This window comes from Psilocybe cubensis, chromosome 7, assembly GCF_017499595.1.
Source record: "Psilocybe cubensis strain MGC-MH-2018 chromosome 7, whole genome shotgun sequence".
NCBI classification, from domain to species: domain Eukaryota; kingdom Fungi; phylum Basidiomycota; class Agaricomycetes; order Agaricales; family Agrocybaceae; genus Psilocybe; species Psilocybe cubensis.
Genome location: NC_063005.1, coordinates 1,602,158 through 1,621,353, shown reverse-complemented (window position 1 = coordinate 1,621,353; position 19,196 = coordinate 1,602,158). Strand labels below are relative to the sequence as shown.

Genomic DNA, 19,196 nt, shown 5'->3' with positions numbered 1-19,196 from the left:
TATAGGTCCAATGTCGTCCTTCGCCTCGACACCCACCAAGGTCACTTGGGCGCGTCTAGCTGTGTACAGGAAAGTTGCCGGTCTGCAGCTAGTCAGAAGAAATTCGACGCGTGCTTCTACGAATGTCGTGAATAGTGATATCGTTATTGTTGGAGGTGGGCCGGCAGGACTTGCTCTGGCGAGCGCGTTGGGTACGTTTTTCTTCGTCTGATTTTTCAGAAACTGACTTGTGTACTAGGCTCTTCATCATCCTTGCGTAAAAATGTTAGCGTTACACTTGTAGAAGGTGGAGACCTTACCCAAATCAAATCTTGGAACCCACCTCCCGAGTCCTTCTCCAACCGTGTCAGTTCATTAACAAATACATCCCGGTCATTTTTACAAGGTAAATATATCCACATAACACGGTATATATCGTGCCATTTACTCTCTACCTCAGATATTGGTGCATGGAGCTATGTCGACGAAACCCGGACTTGCCAAGTTGAACAGCTACAAGTGAGAATCATATCTGCTGATACGGCCAGTCATGAATTGAACTGAACACCACAGGTTTGGGACGGGATTTCTGATGCACGGATTGAATTTTCGTCAAATGATTTGCCTTCTACGTCTAGTATGGCTCGGTTGACTGAAAATTTGAACCTCCAACGGGGCCTTCTTCGGCATTTGGACAATATACCTGAAATTCAGGTTCTTCAAAAAACTAAAGTCACATCCATTGAAAATGACAGCTCAGATCGAGGAGGATGGCCATTAGTTCACCTAGATAACGAAACAACATTAAGGGCAAGACTTTTGGTAAGCCTCCCGAAATTTTATTGGGACGTAGAGCTGAGCGGTAATAAAGGTTGGTGCAGATGGGTTCAACTCACCCGTTCGGCAATTTGCCCAGATTCCATCCTTCGGGTGGGCTTACGATACACAAGCAATAGTTGCCACCTTGAACCATTTCCCCCGCGGTGCTTATGAAGGTCCAAACACAACTGGATATCAACGCTTTTTACCTACAGGACCCATTGCATTCCTTCCACTGTCTCCATCTGTATCTTCGCTAGTCTGGTCAACGAAACCACCGATCGCCAAAGCTCTGCTTGCATCTGACCCTGGTGTCCTCTCTTGCATGATCAATGCCGCTTTTCGTTTGCCTTATGCATCTCTGAAATATCTCCAGAACAGGATTGTGGACGCCCATGCAGCCGGTACTCCGCTTTCTCCAGATGAAATTCGAGAAGAAATCCAATGGCGAGAACACGCTCATGGAATCGACCAGAACTCGGCATATTCCTGTAGAACCGCTGGCATAACTAATCAGGGTATACCTCCTGCGGATTCTGAAATGCTTCCGCCGCTTGTATTACAGCTACAATCGGGGACTATGGCATCCTTCCCTCTGAGATTCAATCACGCAGAATCATATATTGGTGACGGTTCTAAGGGGAGAACTGTTCTCGTTGGTGACGCAGCACACACTATTCACCCACTTGCAGGACAAGGTTTGAATTTGGGATTGGCTGATGCTGAATGTCTTGCAAGGTGTATACAGAACAGCATACTTTCTGGTGGTGATATAGGTATAGTCTTATAACAGTAGCTTTGAATATCTTTCTGACTTTTATTGTAGGCTCATATACGGCACTCCTGCCTTACACACAAGAGAGATATTTGGCTAATCATACCGTGATGTCCGCTTGTGACAAGCTTCACAAATTGTATTCAATGGAAGATGAACGGGTCGTGTGGGTGCGGTCTGTTGGAGTTGAGGTTTTAAACGAACTGGATTCAATCAAGGCCGCTATGATGATGACTGCAGGTGCAAGACAATCTGCAAGGAATTCTTCCATGTCGTCAACAGGTTGGGCACTTGCGGGAGATGCGGTAGCAAGTCTTTCCTCCGGTATTCAAACCGCTGGAACCATCGGGCGAATTGTTGGAAACTATGTCGATTCTGTGGTAGGAAAGCTGGCTAGAAAATAATAAATGTGTTAATACTTACAACGAAGTAACGTAAAGAAGGATTTTAACAAATATCTCTACGGAGTGTGGTGGAAGAATTGTTTTTCCGATTGTAATGATCGAAGCTATGACGTCATTTGAAGCTAAACCCAAAGAGGCGACTGTTAGGGAATGTGGAGCGTCATAGATCGATTGTGCAAGCGCGTGTCGTCATTGCAGTATATAACCAAGTCAGGCGTATTCCCACCGTTGATCTCAGTTTTTCTTGACCTGGTTATCTGACCGTTTCCAGACTCGAAAGCACCTCTTCTTTCGCTGACATTGAATCCCAATACCCCGCACCCCAGCGCGTCATGGATGCCTTATCGAGCGAGTGGAGGCGCAACGTCCAGTATATGCCTGGAGATCGTGTCGCTTTCAAGCTTGGAGACGCAATGGGGGTAGCTGCTTTCGAATGCCTCATTCCTCGTGCGTGCCGTAGCTCTATAGTTGGCCCACAAAGTTATGCTCACATTATACCTGCAGATTTTAGTAGCTTTTCCAACCAGGTATTGCCACAACAGCGTCATTGGAGACTCTCCACTCATCTCCCTTAACAGCCAGCGGCAGGCGGCAACCCATACTGGAAGCACTACCCCAAAGGCTTTCCAAGAAAATGCTAACTCACCCTGACTTCTTGGTGGATCAATCTCACTCACCGTTACTTTTGGGAAGACACACTTAATCTGTATACCCAACACCATATATCCTTGATGGGCAGAACTGTAAGTGATCCTTGCATGGGCCGAGCCGCTTCTAATTCTGCCTCTGCCGCAGATTAGAACATTTAATAATACCTCGGCCCCGTCACATCTTACTTATTTATCTAATCAACTCATCATCTCCCATATTCAAGATGTAAAGTAGCTATATACCATATGTAACAATACAAGATACTGTGTAGGACATTAAAAGATATCTACATTGTTTATATCACATCATTAAATATCTTGACCTCTCCGTCTGCATCACCACTGGATATTAACCTTCAGTCATGAAGTAGCAGCAAAGAAATACAATGACTTACACTACCAGAACATGTTCACCTGCATATCGGTCCCCATACGAAAAAGTCATAACATCAGCATTCATTTTGGCAATGGCTGTCTCATTTTTCTTTTTGTCACCACTGGCCAGTGCAGGATCCCAGATCCTAACACAACCTAACAGCGAAACAGGAATATCAATCAGCGTACGTCAATGTGGGTCAATACTTGACATACCATCCTCGCCTCCACTAAGGAGTGCCATCCTGCGTGTTTGTTCTGAGTGTATCCAATGAATCTTCAATATCCCATATCCATTTCCAGGTGATGCCAATGACTCTCCAAAATGTTCATAGTCAAATATGGGGCCCCGATCCAGCATGCGCACATCATAGAGATGCACATGATTGTCATTCCGACCCATGGCCAAGTATAAACCATCCGGACTGAATGAGGCACAAGACACCTCGCCCTCAAATTGTTCATATCGTTGGGGAAAGGATGAAAGCTTCACGGTAGCTGTTGCGTTTGACCTCTGCCGTGAGACATCATACAGACGGAGAATATGATCGTTCTGCCCGCCCCGTGTAGATACAGCCAACATATCTCCTACAGAAAAAAATTCAGCTTGGCACTTTGACATTCAATGACAAAAATTTATAAAACCTGATGAATTAATTGCCAATGTATCCCCTGCTTCCTTAGCATCAAACTCAACCAAAATCCTTTCCTTTTCTGTACTATACATAGCATGAATTCCATCAAAATGGGGGGTGTTTACTGTGTGAAAGGGATCCGGCTCTGAAGATGCAAACAATATGTCAGTTGTTGGACCTGCACCCCATGCCATGGATCCTATAACATGTGGGCTTTTCGTGGGGTGCAGATGGAAATAACAGGAGCTTTTCCCAGCTTCGGTGATCTTGTAGACATTAACTTTCCTATAGAACGGTCAATATCTATACATATATATAGCCATACAAAAGTCCTACTTTTCAGCAACAGCTAGCATCGACGACTCAGGATTGAAGACTATATCGTAAGGTGTGCGGCCAAAAGACTCTGTGTCGCTATTTTTCCAGCGGCTTCTGCCTTCGGCTTCAAATGGAGAGTTATCAGAAGCAGGAATTCGTTCATCAGATCCATCCTCGTCTTCGAGTGTCCAGATCCGGAGTTTACGATCGGCACCAGTAGACGCAAATGCAACACTATGAAAAGCACGAAGCTTGTTATCAACTTGAATGACAATTGATATTAGAAGAAATACCTATGAGGGTCGAATTTGACATCATGTACAGCGTAGTATTTGTATTTCCATCCGCCTGTCGTAGGATCAGCCGTCCTTTTAAAATGACCAGAGGGGATTTCCAGCCCTCTACCATTTTGCCATGTCATCAATGACCCTGGTTGGTTCTGCGCAGCCGATGCAGGATCAATGGCTATTACACCAGATGAACAAATATTGAACAAAAGGTCCCTTGAAAACCATTAAATCACTCACGGACGTTGTCTGGTAGCCCACCAATGCTGGCAGTTCCTATGGCCGTCCATTTGCCACTTTGCTCGATTTTACTTATACCTGAACATTTAACAGGAGTTTGTTTTAAATGGGAGGATAGCTAAAACAAAGTGTTGAACTCACATCCTGGAGCCCTTTTGAAAGAATGCTCGCATTCTAGGGAATATACATGGAAGTCTACATTCCATGGTCGCGTATAGAATGGGCGAGAGAATGGGTGCCTGCAGCGCCTTTTATAATACAGATTATCGCATGCACGAAGCTGGTGATCAATTCAATGAGGCACGGTGACAATAGACAGTTGAGAGGAACGACACACCTTATCCCAAATAAATACAATTTCCTCAACGGGTCGTCTTATGGGGTATCTGCCATACATTGAGGTGTCTGGTCGTCGAAAGTATGGAACAAGAGGTGATTCCGAGGGCGATTGCTCTGTGACTGGGAGCTGTGATATATCCAATTTAACATCATCTTCTGCTATAGCAACTTGGGTTGAAGATTCCCACTAAACTAATCATAATAAGCGGTGGGACACCATAACCAAAAGAAACGCCGCACTATATCTGAGTCCTGAATATCACCTATAGGATCCCAGTCCCATCCAGTCCCGTCGTCTTCATCGTCGAATGATGGTTGCTCAGGCTCAGGTGTTTTGATATGTTCTTGGAATGGCTTATTGTCAGATTGAAATGCATCTGCCATATCCTCATCGTAGTCAGAGGTAATTTCAGTCTGGAAAGGCGGTTGTGGTGTTGCTGAATCGGCCTTGATCTTCAGAAGTGGATAGATTACAATAAGTGAGCACTTGAAAATTCTGTATGTTGGTAGATTTAGAGAAAGTCTTACCTTCTTCCTAGGAGTTAACAGTTCAAAAACAGCCTCATCGTCACTTGAGAGTTCTATCACTTCAATTTGTCGTTTCACTGCGGGGGGTTGCCTAATAACCGCGGAACTAGGTCTTACAGCATCATCTTGTCGGGATTTGGAAACGTGGGGAATAAAAGAGCCCGACGAGGACGCTGGCCAACTGCTGAGCCGCCTCATCTTATCTTTCTCCTTCTCTCTACCTTCACTCCTACGGACGCTCTGCCGGAAGGTGTTCGCGTCTATGGTTTGGATCCCGTCCTCTTCAGAATCATATTCATACTTCATGTATACTTCATCCACGTTAATAACTTCAGGTCCTTGTCGCGAGGTTGATGGATTTGGGTTATGTCTGTGTGCCATACCAATACTATGATATGGTAGAGTTCAAATTTGGTTCAAATTCAGCAATCAAGAGCGTCAACTTTGTCAATCTGGTAATTGTAGATGCGATCACATGATGGTGTAAATGGAATGGGATATATAAATAGAAACTTGTTCATCAACAAGTTTCTATGTTTTAGAAAGCTCAGAGAAAGCTTTGTTCCAGTTTTCCAACTGCTTGTAAGCTCGCTAGTGACCACTGAGCATCATTTCGTATATAAAATTCCGCATTCGTTCATTTTACACTAGTTCAAAAATCAGAAGTAATTAGCATATCATAAAAAATAAACATCTTTAATTTTTAGCCGCCCATGAATCAACGACCTGGGCTTCGCAGGCATCGTATACACTGACAAGGTCATTGTATACGGCAGATATTTCTTTGTTTGGATTCGCGACACATTGCAACCCCATGGCTTCACCGGCCGTCATATCCTCAAAGGTTCCCTCAGGGTGGGAGCGCTTCCACCAGGCATACTTGGCGAGGAGCGCACCACCAGAAGCAGCCGCCTCTTTTGTGGCAGAGACATACACGTCCATATCAAAGATATCCTGGAATTGTTGTATAAGTGACAAGCAATAAAAGCATCGTGAAGCGACCACAACTTACAGCTAGCAGCTGTCTGATAACAAGATTCTGCGAGGAACCACCACTGATAACAAGCCTCTTCAAGTGTGGCGAGTCCTTGGGGAGCATAGCCGCTATCCTCGACCTGATCGACAAAAACTGCGACTCAACAATAGCTCTTGGGTGGATTGTAGGCGGCACATTTTCAGTGGGCAACGGCGGCTTCACAGTCGTCTTGACCAAATCCGTAGTGAAGAAGAATTCGCCAGTGACATTCGGGGGGATGATTTCGGGTAGAGGGAAGTAGAAGCCTAAATTTCCATTGCATCCAGGTGGTGTCTGTTGGATAAGTTGGTTAAACTTGTCCCAGTCACCGTTTGCGAATCTATCCCTGATTTGTTCACGGGCCAGAGCACCGTTTTTGTAGCACAGCATCGCTATTTTACCGTCGAAATCGGTGGGGTGGGCGAGAAGATGAGAAGTCGTGAAGCGTTTCGGAGGAGCCGACGTATGAGGAATAGAGAGCAAAAACGTCGTCGATGTACCGAGTGAAAGCAAAGCGTCTCCAGGTGCTGAAAGCGACATGACAGTAGCAGGATTATCACCGGTGAATGGTGCAACAATGCACTCTAGAAGAAGAAACGAAGGTTAGGACAAGAATGGTAATTTATGTATACGGTTAGAGCAATTCATACCTGGGTTGAAGCCCCATTTCTTTACCCACCAACTACTAACGGGACCCAGCGAAGTGCCGCCAATGACAGGTTCTTCCCCTAGTTTAGCGCGCAACGTAGGCCCGCCGCAGATCTCGAGCAGCCTTTGGTCCCATTTGCAACTCAAGACGTCCATCAGGTTCATACCACTCGCGTCGGATATATCGATCGGAGCGATACGACCCAGAAAGACAGAAGTTATGAAAGAAGACACCAACGAGATATGTGTTGAGGCTTCGTATACGTCTGGCTTCAATCGCCGAATCTTCCATTCCACAGAGTCAGCCTATCGTTCGAAACTTGTATCCGCGAAGCAGAACGTACTCTCGAGATCTGGTTACCGGTAAACCTTTCATATGCACGGCTCCCTGAAACGTCCGCTACAGCTTGAGCCCCTCCAAATTCATCTTCTAACCGTTTGCAGTCTACGGTGGTCGATGAATCTTGCCAAATAGGGGCTTTAGGTGACGCAAACGCAGCAGGGAAAAGTTGCTCGGTCAATGATTTACTTGAATCCAAGCTAGCCAGCAGACTATCTGAATCAGATGACCAAAAAACAGATCCATGTTGCTGGTAAAAGCCAAAATGATTAGATACCCCGACACATAATTTTAGGAGGGAAAAAACCAACCTGGCCAGCTCCAGAAACAGCAGCAATAGCTCCAAAGTCAATCTTTCCCTCACTGAGCCTTTCACACAGAAGATCGATTGCTTCGAGCCACATCTTCACAGGCGATGTCACTTCCCCATCGTCAGGCCCCAGTATCGCGCCATTCGTCGTTCCATGGTGAGGTAAATCGCGATCGAAGTGCACCGCAGCTTCGTGTACAACATTCGACTCCTCGTCAAGCAAGACGGCCTTCAGCTGTTGCGTTGACAGGTCAAGGCCAAGAAAGAGGGGTTTGGACGGTGCAGCAGACGACATTATAGGCGGGGTACGGGGGTTTCGTTGGGGCGCCTTGGGGAGACGCTCTTCTTATGTTTATCTCTTTCTGTTTCTCCGGATTTGCCTTATAGATAGAGATTGCACCCCGGATGTTCTCCACAGCGTGAGTTGTTGCGATAATTTTCCGTTAGGGGGCCACCGGGACGGAACTGCCCCTCATTAGAGCGGGAACTCGGGAAGCGCTGGCGTATCGGGAACGAACATATTGTAGTAGGTGCGAATTTCATTTCGAAGAAAGCTCGCATGATGGTTGAAGCAGTGAAAGGAGTTGATTGTGCGCACGCTCCCGGCCATTAACGAACGCAAAAAACGTGCCGCGTCCGACCCGCTACTAAAACCGTCATAACAAAACAAGAAAATCGAAAAGATTTTTTATCCCATTCGAAAGCGACCGACAGTTCTAATTACACGATGTAGTACAATCCATTAAATTTAACATTCCTCTACTTGCTCCTCTTGTAAATCTTGCCCAAGAAGCTCTGGAAGACGGCCTTCTTCAATCCTCCAGGAACCTCCACAATCTGGTCAATCTTGGCGTTCAGCTCGCCGACGACCTTCTCCTCGTACTCCGCGTAAACTTTGCGGATGCCGATCTCCTCATAGAGAGCCTTGACGACTTGCTCCTTCTGCGCGTCCTTGCGGCCGTAGTTCTCGTCGAGCACCTTGCGCTGAGCGGGCGTCGCCAGGCGGATCGCGGTGTTCACCACCCAGGAGCACTTGTTGTCGATGATGTCCGTGCCGATCTTTCCGATCTGCTCGGGTGTGCCGGAGTAGTCGAGGAAATCGTCCTGGATCTGGAAGTACTCGCCGAGAGGGATGAGGATGGACGAGGAAACCTCGAACGGCTTAACAATCTCGTTGCCCGCAGTGTACGACTCGGGGATGTGGCACACGAGCAGCGCGCACGCAACGGGGAGGTAGAACGAGTAGTACGCGGTTTTGTAGACGACGATGAGGCGATGTCTGTTTTTTTGTGCGGGTTAGGATTGGTTAGTTTTTTTTTTTGGTGTGATATAAATAACACCTCACCTCTCGAGGGAGAATTTGCTCAGGTCGACGTGATCTTCAGGGGCGGTGATGAGATCCACGAGCTGGCCCATCTGGGTCTGGTAGGTGGTATCGTGGAAGACATCGAGCAGGTCAGCGTAGTACTTCTCCGATCGGAAGTGGGTCTTGAGGAGGTGGTAGATCGCGCCCTCGAGCATGAAAGAGTCGTTGATGGCGATCAGGTTGACTTCAGGGATCTTGTACCAGCATGGCTGGCCGCGACGGGTGATGGATCCATCCATCATATCGTCAGCGACGAGGAAGTAGGCTTGCAGCTATCGCATAAAATTATGATTAGATAGGAGATCGCGAGCAAAGTAATGGCGGTAGGGACGCGTACGAGCTCAATGCACCATCCCAGCACGGCAGACTTGAAGTACTCTTCGTCAGTCAATTCACGGCCCTTGAGGATCTCGACGGTGTCGACGACCGACATGCCGCGGTTGAGCTTGCCTCCGGGGACATTGTAGTTCAAGCTCTATAATATTTAAGCAACAGTCAGAAAAAGAAAACCATCTCCAACGACCCAAGTGCTGAACAGTATAGACTCACGTTGCGGTACCACTCAACAGCCTCCTTGGGCATCCCCTGAGCAGCAAAGTGCTCGATCAGCTCATCCCGGATTTTTTCGAACACGCCATTGAACTTTGCACGACGCGCAGCTTTAACTTCAGGGGTCGACATTATCGATTAGTAGAGAGTGTGTGTATTGAGGTGGGGGGATAGATTGGGGGGTGGGTGGTAGTGGTAAAGGTCTAAGCAAATGCGAGGCGAGAGGGTAAATGAAAGGGCCGCCGGTTCCGGGTAGGTCTGCGCGGTAAAGAAAATATGATATATCCCCAAAACCAAAGCGTGGAGAGCGGATGGAAGCGAGGGACAGATGGAGGAAAACGGCTGGCTAACTCTGTTCGCTCTTTATAAGTACGTGCACTCCCTGGGTCCTCGTCCAATGGTCAGACGGCGCGAGATAACACAAACAACGAGTAAGCAGGCTTTGAAACGCTGATTTTAACGCAGGGTGCGCCGTCGTCCTTGCATCTTTTATACCGATAAATCATAATCTACTCTGACACGTAATTAACCCACAAAGACACGACCTATCCTTCTCGTGCCATACAACCCTCTTTCCGTCGGATGGCACGATACACAACATGGCCCCATCGCCGTGTCGAACGATGATTAGATTCCGGGTATATCTCCCAAAAAGGCATACCACACCCCCTATTTTGTCGTAAAGCTGCAGAGCACTCCCGTCGCGCCTCCGGCTAAGAGACAAGAAGAAAAAAACCAAACCTCTTGTCGCACCACAAAAATCTCCGTCAAGCTATAATTATCTACACCATACCTGAAGGTAGCATCGGAGGGTCCCGTCGGGCCAGAGTTATATTCTTACAAGGGACTCGAGCGAAGAAGACCAAGGTCGAATTGCGTTGTGTTTAGCGGCCTCCTTGTCGATGATGTACGGAATGAAAAAGGGTAAGATCAATTCAACCGAAGCACGTTGGCGGAACTCTGGTCCTTGGCTTCATGCTTGGTCTGGTCATGACTCTTTAACATTTCCCTGAAGTGAGAATATCGCTAACCACTACACGCACCACCGCCGATCCTAGTAACGACGGGAAAGCCGCATCTGCTGTTAATTTTAATTTCTGTACAACAACATCCAGGGAAAGAAAGGGACTATGTGAATACAAATTGTACAAAAATTGATGATTTTTTTTACAATCCATGAAAAGTTTTGCAAGTCATACAACGCTGATACAATCATGTCTTTTTTGTGTGTGGTATGCAATGATAATTTGTTGTGAGGTGTGGTGCATGTGACGATGATTGAGAGTAGTTTTGGGAGTGTCGATGTAGATAGGTGAAAGGCGTCTATAATAGAAAATCAAACCAGTGTACCGAAAGACCAAAGAAAGCCAGAGAAAAAATGAACCCAAGTGTGCCGCGTTATTCTATCGTTGGATCGAAATGTGAGCTATGGTGGAGGCCATTGTATACTGTATGCGTATGGCCCTACCAATCCAAGACGAGAGTTGGTAAAAAAAGATATACATGTGTTAGGCATTCCGAAATGCAATTTGTGGCACATTCAAGTTAATCTTGTGTTTTAGCGCCCGACCCTGAAAGACCACCCCAGCTTCTCCTATCAGCAGAACCGACTGAAGCAGCGGACGAAGAACTCGAGCTTGAGCCCCCAACCTGCTGTTGGTGGCCGGACAGCGAATGTGCGTGCATCCCACCATGGACGCGCGAACTCGCGCCGTGAGAGTACGTGCGCACTTTGCCAGGGCGATTCGCAAGCGAGGGACCACCAAATGTTGTACCACTGCTGTTACTACCGCCATTGGCCGGGATAGAGTGAGGGTACCGCGCATGTGGGACGACATGCGCTGAACGTCCCGAAGCCGTGCTAAGTCGACAAGTTAGAAATCACTAATAGCAGACGATAGGAAAAACCCACTTTGCTCTCAACGTCGGTCCACCTGCCAGTCTTGCAAAATTGCTCGGGAAGAGAGGTCCCAAACCTTGACCAGGTAACCTATCGCTATCACTCATATACCCACTACTATCTCCTGCCTCGCTCCCAAACACCGACCCAGAATGATTATTGGCATTCGCTGCTGCTGCTGCCGCCGCCATCGCGCTCCATGATGCGGACAAATTACCCGTAGACTCCGAGCGCTGGAATGGCCCGACGGAGGAGAACGAGCTAGCTCTGCTGTGCGAACCGGATGAGGGCTGTCCGGTGGTGTTGGGCGGAGTGCCAAGAGGGGCAACCCCGACTCCGCTGGAGTTGGGAGGTGGGTACGGCGGGAGCGGAGAAATGGGGGAGAGGATAGGCGGCGAGAAAGAGTGGGAAGGTGGGAGTGGAGAGGTGGATATGCGCAGACCCTGGATTTGCGAGGGGGAGATGAGGTCCGGGTCGGATTCTTCTGCAGGGGCGGCTGGAGGTTCGGTGGGGGCAGTGATGTCAGTTGCAGACTCTTGCTCCTCCTCCTCCTCTGCACCTTCGGCGATTCCGCCTAGATGCTCACCACCGGCATGGGAGGGTGGAGCGGCTGCCGTGAGTGGGTGGAACAGGACTGATGGTGAGGGTGTCTGAGGTGCAAGGAGCGGTTCGATGGACAAATGGTCAATGGCGTCGTCAGAGACAAGAGGTGGGCTAAATGCCCCAATGACGAGCCCCTCTTGTTCAGGCGGACTACGTACACCATGGGGCGTCGGTGCGATGGTAGTCTCGCCATCTTCGGTTTGAATAACAGCACTGGCGGATCTCTGCGTGAAGCCGCCCTGGAGACCCTGGAGTCTGTCGTCGATCTGCGAACGAAAATGAGCATCCTGCTCGTCAATGCCGGCGTGACGACCAGAGTGGATGCTCGCAACAGGGGAGTCGGACATGCTCAGACGTTTGCGTGTGTGGATCGGTGAGTCCATGACGGCGTCCCAGTCCGACCAATGACCTCTGGCCGCCTTGCCTTCATCGTCTGAGATGTCGCTTGTGTCTGGGCTCTCTTGGTCATCCTCGAGGAAGTCATAGTCAACATCAAGCTCAGGGGGAATACCGAGTGCGCCCTTGATGCGCTCCCAGAGTAACTCCGAGTGGGCGAGGATGCACTTGCGAGCAGCGATGGCCCAGAGAAAGTCGGGTGCGATGTCGCGATCGATGCGAGTGAGATGGTAGATGAGATGGTTATACGTCCACGCGGCAGGATCGCGGGGGAGATCTACAGGGGTTTCGTGGAGACTATGGTCAGGGGTATTGAGTGGAACGGGGTGCTTGTTTCGAAAGATCTGAGCGAGGAGAGAGAAGAGCTTGACATCTGGTGGGGACGAAATGAGCTGGGATACTTCGGAGGGACGATCTATGAAGGGCAGATAGATATCGTCTGGAAGAGGGGTAAAGGTAGCGGGAAGGGTGTGTCCGGGGGAGGGGGGCTGATGGTTTGGGGTGAGCTGGGGTCTGGGAGCTGTGGAGGAGCGGGCGAGGTCAACGAGTTGATCCGGGGTAAGGCGGGGTTTTGAACCAAACGTGGTTGCTGCGAGATGCGGGGAAGAGGGACGGAGGCGGGGAGACGAGGATGGACTGTGGTCCGGGGAGTCGGGGCGCTGGGGCGGACCAAAAGAGGAAAAGGCGAAGCTGACGCGCTCCGGGGCACCTGCCTGGGGAGCGGGGCGTCGGTGGAGTCTGCGGGGGCCGAGGACGGGGGACGCGGGGGGCTCGTTGAGGGCAAGCGGGGTCGGGGTGTTGGGCGGGGCGGGGGCGGGGACGCGCACGATGGTGAGCTTGCTCGAGGAGGAGCGGTTTGGATTGAGGTTTACGGTGGCGTGGAGACCAAACGGGTCGGGGGCAGTGGTAGAGCCACGACGGGCAGAGAGTCGCCTGGACGGTGTAACTACAGACATTGTTGTCCATCTAGGACCCAGAGTCGACTTTTATACGGCTACACATGACATCACTCGTGACTTGCGTATACTCGAGCACAGCTTACGTACCGTCACAACGACATGCGTTTCTCTTCTGCAATCATTCATTCTCCCTCACACGAGGTCGTTTATCGGATCCAGATGTTCGCGTAGCCTCCAGCGATGCCTCGAGTTCTTATATCCAACATCCACGAGCTTCCCAAGCCAAGATTATTCCCTTCTCATGTCCAGCCTGGAAATCTTTCGTTTTAAATCGAACCACAGACTGGAATCTGCTATACTTATGCGGTCAGTTGACACCTAGTGCACAGATATGGTATGCCTCCTGCCTTTAATGGTGTCAAAGCACTTCCCCCCAACGCAAGCATCCCGCTGACGGCTTCTAGTTTGAGACACATTACTCCTGATGCGATCCATTCCATTATTTGCTCTAAAGAAACCGTGTGGGAAAGCTATCCTACAAACGCAGAGGCGCTAATACCACATCCACCTCAGTAGCTACTGGACCCTAGAGCTCCCTCCAACCAAGAAATAAGACGCAACCTGATGCCCTACGACCGCTTGATCCTCCAACTCCTCCACGTACATAATTTGGGGTTACGACTGCCACAGGAACAGTATTATGGGTGAGGGTAGTTACTATGTGCACGTGTGTCCTGAGTATACCTTTTGACGTCGGTGTTTGTCGGTGGATGTTTCATACCCTGCTTTCTGATTCTCGATTCAATAAATAGACGCGCGTCGCGTACGCGTTGATGCTATTTATATCGTCAATCACGAGACCTCAATGGACTTCAATTTTGAAGTTTTGGATTCAGGAAACGACTTTCAAAAGTATACCCAAAAATCTACAAGATCGCAAAAAAAGATACTGGTGTACTAACTTGCAATCCCCACTAATTCGGCAGAGTGTAACTTGACCTTGGCCGACTGCCTAATCCACTCTAGTTAAATACTTGCCGTTAATAACGCAAAACTTTTAATGAAGAATTAGCGGGCGGACCTTCTCGTATATTTGTTCAATCCAATGCATCGTCGCAATAGAGTCTTCCTTATCCACCCAACCATCGGGTTTCCGGCCCCGAACTCTATCCACCATCGCCTCAAGCTGGAACCGATACGTCAACCACCAATCACGCCCCTTGTCGCCCTCCTTGGGCTTGTACACCTTCTCTACACGTTTCCTTCCCCCTTTTATCTTCACCGTGATACTATGATACAGCGTCGGCATCACAAAATTGAACATCTCGACGCTCCCCAGCTCGCCTTCCACGCGCGCGCCGAGTTTGAGCGGGAACGCGTCGGGGATGAAGCCGAGCTTGTGCGGCGCGCTCAGGTCGCAGCGCAGTGTCGCCGTCGCGTCGTTGGGCAGCGCGAGCGTCGCTTCCATGCGCCTGTCGACGTTCTTGACGTAGTCGGCGGATGGGGTGCTCGGCTGGAACGGAATGTGTGTTGTCGCTATGACGGATGTCGGTTCCGACGACGCTGTATATCGAATGCAGTTCACGGCGTAACCTGTAATTTCGGGTCAAACTCGCTCCACGGGATGAGAAGGTGGCGGTCTTACATCCGAGATCCATTAGTGCACCACCGCCCAAAGAATAATCGTATCTGATATCGCCCTCTGAGAACATAGATTGAGGCAAAATCATGTCTACATCTACATGTTTCACCTTCCCAATCTCCCCACTCTGCACAATCTCTTTGAATCTATGGAGCGCAGGGTGAAATCTAGAACCGTTGTTGAGTGGGTTATGAGACTTGTCGATTATATAGTAACGCACCGATAGTGATACGCGTCAAGGAGGATTAATCCTTTCTTTTCTGCAAATTCGAACATTTCTCTAGTCTCGTCTGCGGTATCGGCGGAGGGTTTCTCGTTGAGTACGTGCTTTCCCGCAGCGAGCGCTTTCATCGTCCATTCGAAATGGAGCATGTTCGGGAGCTACAGATCCAGTTCAGTTGCAGCTGTCAGCATCCAGTCAATACACGAACACCAGGACGCACTGGGTTATACACAACATCTACTTCTGGGTCGTCCAACAGCGCTGTGTTGGCATAAGCATCAGGTTGATCCTAGTCAAGCACTCGTGCAGCAAAGGAGACACAACATACCTTGATACCCCTCGTACGCTTTCTCAATGCCGTGTTTCTTGGCAAATGCCTGCGCCTTTGCTAGACTCCGAGCAGCTACAGCGTACACCACAACCTCAGGGTGCGTCTTGGCTGGAATAATGAGTGCATTAGGCGCGATCCTCGCAGCGCCTAATATCCCGAACTTGAGTGGTTTCGGAGACGTGGATTTGGGCACAGGAGAAGGAGAAAAGGCCTGTGTGGGATCATATATAGTGTCAGCTCCGAGTCTGAGAATGCAAATGCAATCACAGAAATCGTAGGGCGGGTGGGTGCTTACCGCGTATACACGCTTTACCATGCCTATAGCAGACGCCATCTTTGGTGGTTAGGTATCAAGGCAGGAGCGGTTATTGTTGGCTGGTCGTGTAATTTTATACGGTACTTCCGCCAACCTTGAGACCGAGTCCCGATTCCCTGGAAACCTTTGGAATGATGTCAAGATGGATGCACATGATCGTGAAAGGATATAGTCGGTGTGCCAATTGTTGGAGCAACTGGTGGCAATAGATGGTTTATGGAATAGCCATGACCATGGTGTATCCCTCACACCGCCTCCTTAAGAATACGGGAAAGCTCGAGTTTGAAGAGAGAGCGGCGAGGAAATCGTCATCGCAACAAAATAGCACAGTATCTATTTTGTTCGTAGAAGAAATTTTTTGTACTGGTCTTGTCACTTTATGCACACGATGTTTTTTTGAAAAAGTAGTTCTTGAGCTAGATTTTCAATGCTGAACGTTGAACTTGGGAGCTGAAGGAGTCAGGAGAAGACTGGAGAGAAGTTGGGTTTGTAGGAGCAACTCGTGCGGCGGTCCGAGCAACCGTTAGTCGATCAAAAAGTCTTTTCGCGCTTCGCGTTTATTTGAACCCTCGCACTAGTTTGTACCACAGCGCGTATTTATTGGCGTTCCATCCCATATCGGCAACGGTTCCAAGAAAGAAAGCTACCTTCAGCGAGACAGGGAAAGAGGTGAGCGCTGACCATTATGCAATGCTTTTTCTTATTATAAGCGATTTGACTCTTGATTTATAGGACTGTCGAGTTGAAGTCAATACATGACAAGTATTTCTTGGTTATTGACCAAACGTCTATATCGTTGTCTTGCATCAACGCCCCCAACTCGAACGTCCTTCGTACCCTCAAAAGGAACAAGATATCTACCTTCTCTGCGTGTCCAGGTTCAGGCATTTCACAACTTCGCAGAAACTACCATGTCGGATGCTACCAGCAACCCGGAACTAAAACGGTCACTAGACCAAGTATCTACTCCTGCCGATGCGGACTCAGAGGGTACATCCGAAGCCAAACGACCAAGAGTCGATCAAGTAAAGGATACTCAACAAGACGCGCCTGTCGCGTCGACATCTTTCTCTGCAGACGCCGTCGATTCTAATCTACCCAAACCCGAAGGAGACAACGCTAACCAGGCGGGTGACGTCGTGATTCCAACTGCTCCAGATGCCGAAGCCAAACCCACTCCATCACAAAATGAGAAAGGGAAGGGCAGACTCTCTGAGAGGAAGAAACGGGGTCGTGGTCCAGGTGCTCGTCGCACACGAAATGACGAGGATGCATCGAAAGACGGAACCAAAGAAGAAGGCGAAGAGGGTCCCAAGGCAATCCGCTACCCAAAGCGACAATGTGCGCTCCTCATGGGATTCTGTGGGTCGGGATATAGCGGTATGCAAATGTGTGTTTCTGTCTCAAATCTTTCAACACACTGTGTATGATTTAATGCACGTCCTCTCAGCCAGCCAGACCACACTCGGACGATTGAGGGCGTTTTATTCAACGCACTTGTTAAAATTGGTGCTGTATCTCAAGACAATGCAGACAATCCTACCAAGGTGTGTTGATTATCTACAACCCACTTTAATATCACATTGGAACACCACATAAATTTTCTCAAGGTCAACCTTGCACGCGCAGCTAGAACCGACGCAGGTGTCCACGCTGCGGGAAATATAGTCTCTCTCAAAATGATCATCACCATCCCTGGGGTTAAAGATATAGTTGCCAGAATCAATGAAGAGCTACCACCCGAAATTCGCGTTTGGGGATATGTATGCTCTCTCTCGTTTCATCAGCAGGGCCATATATTCACGTTGCGCCTTTTAGGTTAGAACTCAAAATTCGTTTAATGCCCGAACGTACGTCGTCACTGCACAACTGTCCTAATATTTAAACTTATACCTCAAAACATCAGAATCTGTGAAAGCCGCAAATACACATACTACTTCCCATCATACCTTCTTATCCCTCCGAAACCCGGTTCAGGCATGCACAGAGTCTTTTCAGGATCTGCCGCCCCATCTACCGTACCTTCAGACGAAGCATCTGTGGAAAAGTTTGCACCCATCCCCGGAATTTCCTACGAGTTCTGGAAAGACCAGCTGGATGGTGCTATGTCAACGAAAGAAGAGGATATGGCCAGGAAACGTGCCTGGCGAGTCGGTCCGGAACAGATGGAAACTCTTCGATCAATCGTGACCAAGTACTTGGGCACCCACAATTTCCACAACTTTACGGTTGGCCGCGACTTTGGTGACCGAAGTTGTAAACGATATATGAAAAAAATTGAGGTGGCTGACCCTGTGGTATATGGCGAAACTGAATGGATTAGCGTGCTTTTCCATGGACAGAGTTTCATGTTGCACCAGGTAAGCAGGTTTCGAGGTCTACTTTTTCACCATAAAATCTGACATTGCCTCCTACAGATCGTAAGTTGTCGTCATGACTGTCTTTGCGGTACCAAAGGGTTAATTTTGATCTACGCACATACAGCGAAAAATGATGGGCGCACTTGTCCTGGCTTGCAGAATGGGCGCACCACCTAGCATTATCAACGAGGTACGGTCAATGTCTATATCAACGATACCATGCAGCACTGACAAGTTGTAATCACCAACAGCTATACGACGAACGCGAAGTGTTCGTGCCGAAGATGCCCTCACTGGGTCTTCTTCTTGAAGAACCGCTGTTCGATTCGTACAACCAACGGATGAGCGTGATTAATGCCAAACTCGAGCCTAAAGACCCAGAGTACCGACCGCTTATTGACTTTGATCTGTACCGTGACCAGATCAACGCTTTCAAGGATAAGTTCATATACACGACAATGCGAGGAGTCGAAGATCGTGATGGGTTGTAAGTTTTGTTTGCAGACTTTTTTATTTTTCATAGCCTGATGGAATGACGCTCCTAGATTCGACGCATGGATACGATCGATTGACGCATATGCAGGTAATGACATGCTTTACCTCAACCAGTCAGGCATCGTACCGGAAAGCGCTGTGATCCACAGAGGCGAAAAGCGTGCCAATCCTTTCAAAGAGAAACGAATTTTCGATACTACAAGCTTCCCAAGCACAGGCATCAAAGAGAAATTGGAGAACGTTACCGAAATGGAAGACGCAGAAGAGGAAGTCATCGACAAGAAACATCTTGCTGAGACGGAAGGATGAAAATCTCTGGCAAAGGTTTACAAAAACGTATACGTGTTGTTGATTTTACAGATTAGTGTAAGTATACACAATTGTATTGGTTATATACAAAAAAGACTCGAAATTTGTTCTTGAAATAGCAGCGATGGTATGGGCTTTCCAAAGC

General features: G+C 48.6%; 7 protein-coding genes across 7 annotated transcripts; 2 read left to right on the top strand and 5 right to left on the bottom strand.

Annotated features, from left to right (window-relative positions):
• Positions 1-10: 10 nt before the first annotated feature.
• JR316_0008042 (Ubiquinone biosynthesis monooxygenase COQ6, mitochondrial) lies at positions 11-1,977 on the top strand (the record flags this gene model as incomplete). The annotated part of the gene is made up of 6 exons (XM_047893758.1): positions 11-191; positions 239-385; positions 440-498; positions 553-801; positions 851-1,574; positions 1,625-1,977. The coding sequence occupies 6 exons, from the start codon at positions 11-13 to the stop codon at positions 1,975-1,977; spliced, it is 1,713 nt and encodes a 570-aa protein (XP_047747073.1).
• A 946-nt stretch (positions 1,978-2,923) lies between these two features.
• Positions 2,924-5,730, bottom strand: JR316_0008041 (uncharacterized protein; the record flags this gene model as incomplete). Its single annotated transcript, XM_047893757.1, has 11 exons — positions 2,924-2,969; positions 3,023-3,158; positions 3,219-3,590; positions 3,648-3,922; positions 3,974-4,189; positions 4,249-4,420; positions 4,483-4,560; positions 4,624-4,762; positions 4,820-5,008; positions 5,062-5,274; positions 5,350-5,730. 11 exons carry the CDS (start codon positions 5,728-5,730, stop codon positions 2,924-2,926), a joined length of 2,217 nt encoding a protein of 738 aa, XP_047747072.1.
• Positions 5,731-6,045: 315 nt separating this feature from the next.
• Positions 6,046-7,957, bottom strand: JR316_0008040 (Xylulose kinase; the record flags this gene model as incomplete). The annotated part of the gene is made up of 5 exons (XM_047893756.1): positions 6,046-6,303; positions 6,362-6,948; positions 7,015-7,297; positions 7,357-7,602; positions 7,664-7,957. The coding sequence occupies 5 exons, from the start codon at positions 7,955-7,957 to the stop codon at positions 6,046-6,048; spliced, it is 1,668 nt and encodes a 555-aa protein (XP_047747071.1).
• Positions 7,958-8,421: 464 nt separating this feature from the next.
• Positions 8,422-9,709, bottom strand: JR316_0008039 (Farnesyl pyrophosphate synthetase; the record flags this gene model as incomplete). Its single annotated transcript, XM_047893755.1, has 4 exons — positions 8,422-8,941; positions 9,008-9,300; positions 9,366-9,503; positions 9,578-9,709. 4 exons carry the CDS (start codon positions 9,707-9,709, stop codon positions 8,422-8,424), a joined length of 1,083 nt encoding a protein of 360 aa, XP_047747070.1.
• A 1,413-nt stretch (positions 9,710-11,122) lies between these two features.
• Positions 11,123-13,432, bottom strand: JR316_0008038 (uncharacterized protein; the record flags this gene model as incomplete). Its single annotated transcript, XM_047893754.1, has 2 exons — positions 11,123-11,438; positions 11,490-13,432. The coding sequence occupies 2 exons, from the start codon at positions 13,430-13,432 to the stop codon at positions 11,123-11,125; spliced, it is 2,259 nt and encodes a 752-aa protein (XP_047747069.1).
• A 917-nt stretch (positions 13,433-14,349) lies between these two features.
• Positions 14,350-15,905, bottom strand: JR316_0008037 (D-xylose 1-dehydrogenase (NADP(+)) 2; the record flags this gene model as incomplete). The annotated part of the gene is made up of 7 exons (XM_047893753.1): positions 14,350-14,397; positions 14,457-14,968; positions 15,021-15,184; positions 15,238-15,398; positions 15,461-15,501; positions 15,569-15,782; positions 15,867-15,905. The coding sequence occupies 7 exons, from the start codon at positions 15,903-15,905 to the stop codon at positions 14,350-14,352; spliced, it is 1,179 nt and encodes a 392-aa protein (XP_047747068.1).
• An 893-nt stretch (positions 15,906-16,798) lies between these two features.
• JR316_0008036 (tRNA pseudouridine synthase 1) lies at positions 16,799-19,051 on the top strand (the record flags this gene model as incomplete). The annotated part of the gene is made up of 8 exons (XM_047893752.1): positions 16,799-17,277; positions 17,338-17,434; positions 17,498-17,650; positions 17,706-17,737; positions 17,806-18,247; positions 18,372-18,437; positions 18,499-18,734; positions 18,793-19,051. The coding sequence occupies 8 exons, from the start codon at positions 16,799-16,801 to the stop codon at positions 19,049-19,051; spliced, it is 1,764 nt and encodes a 587-aa protein (XP_047747067.1).
• Positions 19,052-19,196: the final 145 nt, after the last annotated feature.